We start from the raw sequence: 12,588 nt of genomic DNA, 5'->3' as shown, positions 1-12,588 counted from the left end.
TGATTGAGATAGTAAGTGTTGTATTGTCGTCTTTCAGGTTGCATCTCAGCTTTAATGCGCTTTTTTAAATAAATAAATAAATAAATAAATAAACAAAGCGGCTGCTTGCCATCGTGACACCAATAAGATCCAATGGACAGCCGACCGCTTTCACTCCAAAATGGCGTAATCTGGGGCTGTTGCTGGGCGCTGCTTTTGCAATGGAATGTTCTATTGAGTGTTGCCTCTTGGTCATTCTAAGCTCTTTGCTTGAGCTCAGTCACTCTTACTGGCAGAGCGGTAATCAAAACAAAACACTATTGGCTGTTTTTAAAGGGGAGGAGCTACACAATGTAACGCCCTCTCTTTGTGTTTTGGTTGAGATTACGTCAAACATCGAATAAAATGCACATTACAAAGCACTTCACAGGACCTTTAAGCACAGAATGTTGTGATTCTGCTTGAAGCTGGCTAGTTTTGTTCGTGTCACATGTCACAAAATAAATTAAGAAGAAAAAGAGAAAAAATGAATTCACATTTGTGGACTAAGACCACTAAAATAACTGGACAGCACAGATGGAGTCTACTGCAGCTGATTAGTCTTTAGAGCATTTTCACAGTGAAGAGCACGCATGACTCACAGAGGTGTAGTATTCATGAGGCCGGATGTGCAGATGCAGAGGGCGAGCGGTCAGCTGGCTGAAGGCTGGCGTCAGCTCATAGCAGTTCTGGAAGAGAGAAACTCGAGCGAATATGTAGAGGCCGAGCCTGGCGCGAGACATGGCCACAACCAGACGCCGCACGTCCCTGTGTGAAGAGCAAACAGGAGAGAGAGAGAGAGACCATTTACTACCTACATCCAAATAAATCACCAATCAAATCTCAACATTTACGCGACATTAATTATAAATGATGGTGATTTACATATGTTGTTAATCCTTCGAATCGCTGCATTCAAATCTGTGTTTGAAACACGCAAAAATCAAGAAAGAGATTCAGTCTTTAGTCTTTGGAGTTAGTTATGGAGTTACAAACAGTCAAAACACAGAAGTACTGGGAGAACAGTTTATAGATTAGATAAAACCACTGATGATTATGGTAAAGATTAAAATCACCATCATATTCATTTAACTTGACGCTCAAAAATGAAAGTTGTAGGCAGCGATTATGTTATTTAACCAAGGGGTGCCACTGAATAACTCTTCAAGAGTGATCATCTAGCAATGACACATGAAGTTTTAGGAGTGATGAACTGAATCATTTATTGAAAATGAGACTTAAAATAAATATGAGTTGTACAATTAATAATGCTAGATTTCTATATTTAGCATTATCAGCAACAGTAGTAACAGTGAATTTTTCACAGCACTGAATATTTTACTGTTTATTTTTATTCAGCTGATTATTTCAGCATTTTATTTATAATAAATGACAGGTTTACAGTTCTGTTTGTTAAAAGCAAAAGTGTTTCACAGTGCTGTTTCTGTAATAAATGACAAGCAAATAACATTCGTCTCCTCCACTTTTTGGCTGATCTGAAAAATGGTCCGATCCATGACTAAATAACCCTAATGTGATCCAAACCGTGAGATCTGTGATCCGTAACACCACTAGTTTCATGGCATCTACTAGTGTATAGTTTTATATGTAAGCTTCATAATTTGAATATTATATTTATCTTTAAAAAAATAAAAGGGAGAATAGCCTGTAAAATAACCTCTGATCCCCCCCCCAGTAAAATCAAATCGAATTTATTTTTGTTTATAAATATGTCAAGTTTATTTTGAATTTTGTGTTAATTAATAATATATTTATGCAGTAATTAGCATCCATTTTCTCCAGCACAATGGAACAGGAACACTTTAGAATAATGGTCCATTAGTTAAAGTATTTCTTAACCTTAATTAAGTATGAATAATCTTGTAAGGCATTTATTAATCATAGGTCAACATTAACTAATGCATTAATAAAATCCAAAGTAGTGCTTGTTAACATTAGTAAATGCACCACGAGTTAACATGAACTAACGTTATTTAACTTAAATAACATTAGCTAAGATAAATAAATACCATATTAAATTTATTACTAATTGTTTGTTCATGTTAGTAAACATTAATTAACGAACCGTTATTTAAGTGTTCCCAATGAAATTTGATTTGTTTTAATATTCTTTAATTATTGCAATATTTCCATGTAAAATAGAGATCCATGTTTCTTAATTATCTGCAAACATATTACGTTATCTTTATGTTTTAGAAGAGTCAGAAACTCTCATACAGCACTTTTAAACATGCTGAAGTGGTTTTTAATGGACTAGTTCAGTAGTTTAATTCAGTAGCAGAAGGAAGTGCTCACCTCAGGTGTCCCACAGCTTTAGTGCGGACGAGTGAGAGGATGATGTAGTCGTTCTGCTGACCCTGGAACCGGTCGACTGTGGTCACCTGCAACACATCACACAGTCTCTTACAACTGGCATATTCACGGTCTTTCTCCAGTTTAACGATGCTTTATTTGAAACCAATGAGAATATCCTCTGCAATTAGTTTTTATACTTGATACAATCAGACTAGTGTTGTTACAATACTGGAATTTCAGTAGCAATCAGTAATGAATCGCTATGAGCAAAATCAATCAGTAATGAACACTCAATTGTTTGGAGAAAATGGACGTTTGTAAAATGTCAGTACCAATTGGTACCGAAGTCGATACTTTTGACAAAACTAAATCAGAGCAGATTTACTGCTGAAAAATGTCAAGACAAATCAACGAGACGATTTTTCATACATCACAACATGACAAATTGACATTTCAAACACCAATCATTAATTCATCCATTCGTTTTCCTTTGGCTTAGTTTCTATTTCAAAAGTCGCCACAGCAGAATGAACCGCCAACTATTCCAGCACATGTTTACGCAGTACTTGAAAACTTGAATTAGTTTAGTGTTTGTTCTCTCGCTCTGATTTGTTGCAGAAGAACCAATCAGAGCATTCTCTTTAGCCGACGGCCAACGTGGATTATATATATTTTTCAAAATAAAAGTCCCACATACATAGTGTTTAACACAAGTTTAGTATTCATTCTGTTTCCACTACAGCATGACTTTGTTTTTTATAATATTGAAGGTTCAGTGACGAGACTTTACTGTCCTAATTAAATAATTAAAAATCAAGGCATGATTATATTTTATTGTGGTCAAATTAACGTAATCTAGAGGCTTTTGCCTTTCATATAAGCCACTTCTAATACCAAATGATCAACTAGAAGTCAAGTTATTATTTGTTGCTCCTAAAACTTGGATAGGCGACGACTTTTGTCAGGTGGTGTACATTGTTTTGTGTTCAACAGAATGAAGAAATTGATAAAAGTTTACAACCATTTTTTTGTTTGCGTAACCTCTCCCTTTAAACGACACATTCTAAATACGGCTGCATAATATATCCCTTCAGCATTGATATCGCAACGTGTGAATCTGCAAGTCACATCGCAAAATCAATGCAATGTCAATTTGGGATTATAATAAAGAATTTAAACCAATAAGTTATAAAGTTCAAGCTTCAACAAAGACTCATTTTATTTATTTAGATTTATATACAAGACTATACAGTGCTATTTTAAATATGACTGAATTTCAATGCATCAATGCTGTTAGATTCCGCAGAAAACCTTAAAACACGATTCATTTCACTTGCACCTCTGTTGTAATTTGCTTTGTTTTAATATGCTTCAATCTAATCTCAAATGTTTGATTTCCAAATAGTGTTACAAGTCATCTTCTGAAATTATATTGATATCGCAATATATAATAGCAGACAAAAACAATACTGCACTCATACTGCAGTCCATTTAAATATAGCTTACTGTCATGATTGATTGTTTCCTAACGCAAACTAACATCCTTCGCTTGATTGTTGACCCATGCATTACAGCAATCATCATCCAAATATCATTGTGTTCTGCCAGAAATCAGGATGGGTCTGTTCATGACATAACAGCAGACATCTGATCGCAGGCACAGTCTAGCGTTTCATTTCCTGTGGCAGAGAGTTAAAATAAGCTGGTGTCTCATTATAATTCTGCTTCTCTGGCTCTCGGAGGCTGGAGCGCTGCCTCTCAGCAGATGGTGTCCAGTGCGAAATGTATCAGCGAGTGGACACGTGCTCTATATCTGCCCGCTCGATACATGATGTGCATGCTCAAGTGAGGCTGGCTCATTTCTGCACTCAAGAAATGTGCGCTGCTAATGAGGGACTGAGCTGATCTCATCCACAGCGCACGCTTAACTCTGCAAAGCCCAAAGCATACAAATGACCCTCACACACAGGCTTGATGCACTTACACAACGTCATATCAGCTGCTAAATCGTCAGTTCCGTTTGTATCACGTTTTGATTCGGTTAACATTGTAAATAAGCGTGACGTATTTACAACCCAGCCTACTGCACGACGGGAGTGTTGAAACCGTCATTCAGCTTTCAAATAGTCACCCACAAATCATACACATGGGACGGTTCACAAAATCCTCAGTTCACTTTGTATCACGGATTTCACTTTCATTCGGGTTAATATTGTAAAAAAATTATTTAAAAAATCCCCTATTTTAATACTTAAATACCGTATAGAAACACCATACATTGGTTATTCTCTCACCATTGTTGGGACACATTTACAACCCAGCCCACTGCATGATGAGAGTCGAAACAGTATAGCATCATTCAGCCTTTTCGAACTTCTTTTTGGCCTCAAACGAAGAACGAAAAACAATTTAGTTTGAAGTATAAGCGGTCTCAAAAATTTACATCAGAATATCACTCAGATATTAAAGAGATATCATGAAAATTCTGCCTTCAAATTATCACCCACAAATCATACACTTGCAGGATGGTTCACAAAATCCTCAGTTCGCTTTGTGTCACGATTTTCAATTTCATTTGGGTTGATATTGTAAAATAAATAAATAAATAAATAAATAAAATAAAATCTCCCATTTTAATACTTAAATAATACCACATAGAAACACCAAACATTGTTTTTTTCTCACAGTCGTCATTGTTGGGACACATTTACAACCCAGCCCACTGCATCACGAGAGTGTCGAAACAGTATAGCATCATTCAGGCTTTTCGAACTTCTTTTTTTGGCCTCAAACGAAGAACGAAAAAGAATTTAGTTTGAAGTATAAGCGGTCTCAAAAATTTACATCAAAATATTACTCGGATATTAAAGAGAGATTATGAAAATTCTGCTTTCAAATTATCACCCACAAATCATACATACACTTGCAGGGCGGTTCACAAAAACGTGAGTTTGCTTTGTTTCACAGTTTTCGCTTTCATTTGGGTTAATATTGTTAAAAAATAATTTTAAAAAATCTCCCATTTTAACACTTAAATACCGTATAGAAACACCATACATTGGTTCTTCTCTCACCATTATTGGGACTTATTTACAACCCAGCCCACTGCATGATGAGAGTCGAAACAGTATAGCATCATTCAGCCTTTTCGAACTTCTTTTTGGCCTCAAACGAAGAACGAAAAACAGTTTAGCTTGAAGTATACTCCAGGGTGTTAAGAAAGACAAACTTACATCAGAATATCACTCTGATGTTAAAGAGATATCATAAAAATTCTGCCTTCAAATTATCACCCACAAATCATACACTTGCAGGACGGTTCACAAAATCGTCAGTTCGCTTTGTTTCACAGTTTTCGGTTTCATTCAGGTTAATATTGTAAAAAAAATTTAAATAAAATCTCCCATTTTAACACTTAAATACCGTATAGAAACACCATACATTGGTTATTCCCTCTGCATTGTTGGGACTCATTTACAACCCAGCCCACTGCATGACGAGAGTCGAAACAGTATAGCATCATTCAGCCTTTTCGAACTTCTTTTTGGCCTCAAACAAAGAACGAAAAAGAATTTAGTTTAAGTATACTACTGGGTGTTAAGAGAGACAGATTTACATCAGAATATCACGTTGTTAATGAGATAGTATGAAAATTCTGCCTTCAAATAATCACCCACCGTCCTATAGAAATACCATCTATCGGCTCTTCTCTCACAGCCTCCATTATTGTTGTGTTTGTGAGTCCCCTTATAAGCAGCGCGACACATTTAATTTGATTTTTGACCATTAAACATAAGCCATGTTCACTGAACTATAAACAAAATAATTTGTTAAATTCAATACCTGGGAAATGTTCAAATGCGGTTTCTGAAATATTGATGAAATGTGCATTATTTGTCAGTGTTATTGTACAAGATTTAAATGTACAATTCTTAATTGAAGAATTTCCCAGTTCTTTCATTCTGTTTTCGACAATATATTTGTTGAAATAAAACCATAAACAAATTGAATTCAAGCACTTTCAAGGACCTGTGTTTGTTTTTAGGTACGTTTTAGTCCTTGAATCCGTATGTCTGAAATTCAGGTACTAACCCTGAATGTAGAGACACTCAGCTTTTTTTTTTTACTTCTTTTTGGCCTTCAAACTTAGTTTGAAGTCTACTCCAGGGCGTTAAGAGAGACAAATTTACATCAGAATATCAGTCAGATGTTTAAGAAAATTCTGCCTTCAAATAATCACCAACAAATCATACACTTGTGGGATGGTTCACAAAATCATCAGTTCACTTTGTGTCATAGTTTTTGGTTTACATACTCCCATTTTAACACTTAAATACCACATTGAAACACCAAACATCGGTTCTTCTCTCACAGTCACCATTGCTGTTGTTTAAGAGTCCACTTATGAGTGGCGCGACACATTTACAACCCAGCCCACTGCAGTGCGAGAGTGTCGAAAGAGTAGAGCGTCACTCAGCAATTTCTAACTTCCATTTGGCCTCAAACGAAGAACGAAAAAGGTCTTCGTTTGAAGTATTGTAATAAAATGTAATGTAATAAATTGTAATAAAAAGGAGTAACAAAATTCCTCTTGTAAAAGTACTTAATTAGCCCTTAAAATTGTATTCCAGTCCAAAAGTACTTCATTTATAATGTACTTCTGTGTGTCTGTGTGAACCAGAAGTTGCTGAGACTTTTATTTCAGTATGTTGATGTACATCCAACTGAAACGCAATATTGATTATGGGCGGGCTTTCTTTTTGCGCATCATTCCCTTGTAGCAAATGAACAGTAAGAGGGGCGTGGCTAAGAATACTGTAGCTGAAGCATTCGAAGACTGATTGAAGATTACCAAAAGCAAACGTTTTTCCCAGTGGATTAATTAACACAGATTAATTGTTCACCTAAAGAATAACAATGTGCACTAGCAAAATAAACATTGCACATTATTTTTATTTCACACAAACTTTGTCCTCCACATTTGTGAGAACGTCATTCGAATAAATGCTGACTTTCCCCTAAATTCAGTTTTCCAGTGAACCACATTGTCATTACATCTCCCCGAGGCAATGAGACGGTCATTCTGCAGTCTTGAACGCTCAGAAATGAAATGTCCATGCAAACCACAGTGCTCTATTCATTAGGTTTGGCCTCACTCATGTCTCTAATGAAACGGCTGGCAGAAGCTAATGCCGGATCAATTTGCATGCTTGTACCATTCTGACAGACTGTTAACAACGCTGCGACCGAAGACTTTTAACACGCTTTACTGAGTCTGTCTGCCCGTCAGGCTGAAGAACAAGCTAAAGCAAAGCTGTCCACTTCTGCAAAAGAGGGAAAATAGTGACTACTAGGTGGGAAAAAAGTAAATTAGAGCACAAGACAGGGTGAAACACTGCAATTCCTACTGTGAGTTACACTGCAGTTCAGCCTGCGGTTCTGTCTATTCAACATCATCACTCAGGCTACACACTCTTTTTCAAAGATAATTTTACAAAATTATTGACCTAAGGTCCTCGTGTATGTGCAGGTTGCTGGAGAACACAAATATTCGCTGGAAATTCCACAAAATGGAATTATCTTAAAGTTAATATACCTAAAATCTAATACTCTGTTATTTATCTACTGCACAAAAGCAACAAGAATGACTACAATAAAATAAAAACTATTTACAGCTGATTTTTAGGCCTACTTTTTTCTGAGGTGAGTTTATTTTTATTCATTTAGCTAATCATTGAACAAATGGCCTACTTTTATTATAATAATAATAATAATAATAATAATAATAATAATAATAATAATAATAACAATAATAACAATAATAATAACAATAATAATAATTACAATAATAATAATAAAAACAACAACAATAATAATAATAATAATAATAATAATAACAACAACAACAATAATAATAATAATAACAATAATAACAACAATAATAACAATAACAACAATAACAACAATAATAACAATAATAACAATAACAACAATAATAACAATAACAACAATAATAACAATAATAACAACAACAATAATAATAATAATAACAACAATAATAATAATGACAATAATAATAACAACAACAATAATAATAATAATAATAACAATAATAATAACAACAATAATAATAATGACAATAATAATAATAACAATAATAATAATAATGAAAATAATAATAACAACAATAATTATAATAATAATAATAATGACAATAATAATAACAATAATAATAATATTAATGACAATAATAATAATAATAACAATAATAATGACAATAATAATAACAACAATAATTACAATAATAATAATAATAATAATGACAATAATAATAATAATAATAATAATATAATAATAATGACAATAATAACAACAATAATAACAATAATAATAATAACATTATTAATAATAATAATAACATTATTAATAATAATAATAAAACAACAATAATAATAATAACAATAATAACATTATTAATAATAATAACAATAACAATAATAACAACAACAATAATAATAATAACAATAACAATAATAACAATAATAATAATAATAACAATAATATAATAATAATAATAACAATAACAATAATAATAATAACAACATAATAATAATAATAATAATTATAACAATATAATAATAATAACAACAATAATAATAATAATAATAATAATAACAACAATAACAATAATAACAATATAATAATAATAATAATAATAATAATAATAATAATAATAATAATAACAACAATAATAATAATAATAATAATAATAATACCAATATTAATAATAATAATAACTTACGTTTATGTAGCGCTTTTCTGAACACTCAAAGCGCTTTACACATTTTTGGGGGGGGAATCTCCTCATCCACCACCAGTGTGCAGCATCCACCTGGATGACGTGACAGCAGCCATTCTGCACCAGACCACACCTCTCCACCAATCAGCTGGTGTGTGTTGAGCCAGAGTGATGAAGCCAATTATGATTTGGGGATGGATAGGAGGCCATGATGGACAGAAGCCAGTGGGCAAATTTGGCCATTATGCTGGGGTTAAACCCCTACTCTTTTCCAAAGACATCCAGGGACTTTTAACAACCACAAAGAGTCAGGAGCTCACTTTAACATCTCATCTGAAAGACGGCGCTCACTGAGCACTATAGAGTCCCTATCAATATACTGGGGCTTCAGGACCCACACGGACCGCAGGTTGAGGGCCCCTTCTGGTTTCACCAACACTATTGTTTGGACATCCATACACCTTTGCAAAGACTCAAATAACTTATTAACAAAGTCATCTGGAATGGCAAATCCTCCCTCTTAACCGCAGACATGCTCAATAATGTTCATGTCTGGTAACTGGGCTGGCCAGTCCTGAAGCAGCTTGATATTCTTTGCTTTCAGGAGCTTTGATGTGGAGGCTGAAGTATGAGAAGGAGCGCTATCCTACTGGAGAATTTGCTTTCTCCTGTGGTTTGTAATGTAATGGGCAGCACAAATGTCTTGACACCTCAGGCTGTTGATGTTGATCATCCACTCTGCAGATCTCTCGCACGCCCCCATACTGAATGTAACCCCAAACCATGATTTTTCCTTCACCAAGCTTGACTGATTTCTGTGAGAATCTTGGCTCCATGTGGGTTCCAGTAGGTCTAGAAGTTATTCTTTGTTGCTCTTACAGCTGGGATCGACAACAAGACTTTTGTCAGGTAGTGTGTGTATGTATGTGTGTGTAGGTTGAGCCTTCTCATTTATGGCTCCTAAACTCTAGAATAGCCTACCTGAGACACTCTCTCAGTTCAAAACCAGATTAAAGACCTATCTTTTTAGTAAAGCATGATTAGTAAAGTATGATGTGAGTGGGCTTGACAAACCACCCGTAGGACACACTCGCTTACTCTCCTAACACATCAGGCACTTTGTCAGAAACACTTCTATGCTTTACATGTTTGTTTATATAACCTGTATTTTCATGTATAGCACTTCATTGTTGCATTGACATTTGATATCTCTTATTTATAGTGTGTGTGTGTGTGTGTGCACAAATACATTTATTTCCACCTGGGAATACACATCCCGCTGCATCTAAAGTTTGTGCAGCACCATTGATGGGATCCAAGACCTGTGAGGAGATGATGCTAACCATTGAGGACCTCAAGGACAACACATACTAAGAGACGAAGAGATGATCCCAACCATTGAAGACTTCCAGGACAACACACACACACTTAATAAACAAATACACTTCATTAAACATGTACACAAAGACATCGCCTTCATGCAATAAAAATGCAGCTTAATTATGTTTATAATAACTTATATTTGAGTGTAACGCGCACCTTTTGTAAAGCTGCATCGAAACAATATTGTAATAAGCACTGTACAAATAAACTTGAGTTGAACTGAGTCATTTGGTTCTCATTGGATGGAAACGCTGCTTCATTCCCAAATCTTTTATGCGATATTCCAGTTTTGCGCATGAATCCTATTCCCATCTTCACTTGTAAACACAGCTTATGAGACTTCTTTTTATGTTCACAGACAGTCGCAGTACAAACACACTACATGAACGGTAACAGACACACTTTAAATACACACTTGAGATGGTAAACCATGAATACTGCATTGGTCTTACTTTACTGGGCTGCCCGAAGAAGGAGTTGCTGGCACATCTCTGGTGGATGACATCTCGAATCAGATGCTTCTGGCCGTTGTAGGTGGTCAGGATACTGATGCGCTCAGCAGGATATCCCAGCAAACGCATGTACATGTACAGCGCCACCGAATACTCGGCCTCTGCCAGATTCTACACACACACACACACACACACACACACACACACACACCACACACACACACACACACACACACACACACACACACACACACACACACACACACACACACACACACACACACACACACACACACACACACACACACACATTAAGATTATATATAGACTCAACATCCCTCACTGTAAAAAACGTCCATGATGTCAATGGCTAAAAAAAACATTAAAAATACTACAGTAACCTGGTTAAAAGTAAGTTTATACACGACGAATAACCATAAATTCACTTTCCCAGAATTCCCTGCATGACAAAACATTGTTTTTAACGTTCCTACCATATTTATTTATGCTAAAAATCCAGCAACCAGAGCTTTTTAGATTTTTTAACAGTATGTGTGTGTGTGTGTATATGTGTGTGTTTGGATGTGTGTTTGTGTGAGAGTTTATGTGTTAGTGTGTTTGAGTGTAAATGTCTTGGTGTGTATTTTGTGTGTGTTTGTTTGAAATTTCACAGGAGAGCTGACCGTTTTGTCTCCAACTGTATCGTTTTTCAGGAAAAAAAATCATTAATTATTAAATAATGAATAATATGTGGATCACTATTTGACATCAGAGTGTTTAAGCACATGAGGTACACTCACCGGCCACTTTATTAGGTACACCTTACTAGTACCGGGTTGGATCCCCTTTTGAATGAGTGACTGTGTGTGTCTGTAATGAGTGTGTGTGTGTGTGCTGTGAGTGAGGGCGAGTGAATAGTGTGAGTGGGTGTGTGTGAGTAAGGGTGTGTAATTCTGTCTGGACACAGAGTGTGTGTGTGTGTGTGTGCGTGTGTGTGTGTGTGTGCTGTGAATGAAAGAGTGAGTGTGTGAGAGAGAGAGAGCGTGAGTGTGAGTGAGGGTGAGTGAGTGTGCTGGAAGAGTGTGTGTGTGTGTGTGTGTGTGTGCTGTGAGGGAGTGTGTTTGCGAGGTTACTGTGAGTGTGTGTGTGCAGTGAGGAAGTGTGTTTGCTGTGTGTGTGTGTGTGTGTGTGTGTGTGAGGATACTGTAAGTGTGTGCGTGTGTGTGTGTGAGAGTGAGTGTGCGAAGGTGAGTAAATGTCCTATGAGTTTTTATGCACTGTGTGTATGTGTGTGTGTGTGTGTGTGTGTGTGTGTGTGTGTGTTGTCATGGATACTGTAATGAGGGCGATTCTCTCCAGGATGTTAGTGAACAGTAAGCGGGACTCATGTGACACACACACACACACACACACACACCGCATGCCGTACGGCCAGCACTTAAAAACAATGCAGAGCTTCAGCAGCAGATCCAGATCCAGATCCAGTCACACAGTTCCTGCCTCGTCTTTCATCAAGTGGAGGCGGCGAGTGTTTTATTAACTACATCAGTTGATTTCACAGGAATATCCCAGTGCTTCAAACACAACTGCGGGTGGCCATTCCCACATTTTATCCACAGA

General features: G+C 35.7%; 1 protein-coding gene across 1 annotated transcript in view; it reads right to left on the bottom strand.

Moving 5' to 3' along the window:
- aqr (aquarius intron-binding spliceosomal factor) overlaps nucleotides 1-12,588 on the bottom strand; it is a 71,055-nt gene that overhangs the window by 5,235 nt on the left and 53,232 nt on the right. Inside the window, exons 31-33 of the mRNA XM_056476781.1 lie at nucleotides 10,969-11,139; nucleotides 2,335-2,420; nucleotides 621-786 (exon numbers count right to left, since the gene is read on the bottom strand). Coding sequence (XP_056332756.1) covers nucleotides 621-786; nucleotides 2,335-2,420; nucleotides 10,969-11,139 — 423 coding nt within the window. The remainder of the gene's footprint in view (nucleotides 1-620; nucleotides 787-2,334; nucleotides 2,421-10,968; nucleotides 11,140-12,588) is intronic.

Source organism: Danio aesculapii, chromosome 17 (genome assembly GCF_903798145.1).
Source record: "Danio aesculapii chromosome 17, fDanAes4.1, whole genome shotgun sequence".
Lineage (NCBI taxonomy): Eukaryota > Metazoa > Chordata > Actinopteri > Cypriniformes > Danionidae > Danio > Danio aesculapii.
This window is presented reverse-complemented; position numbering and strand designations above follow the sequence as displayed.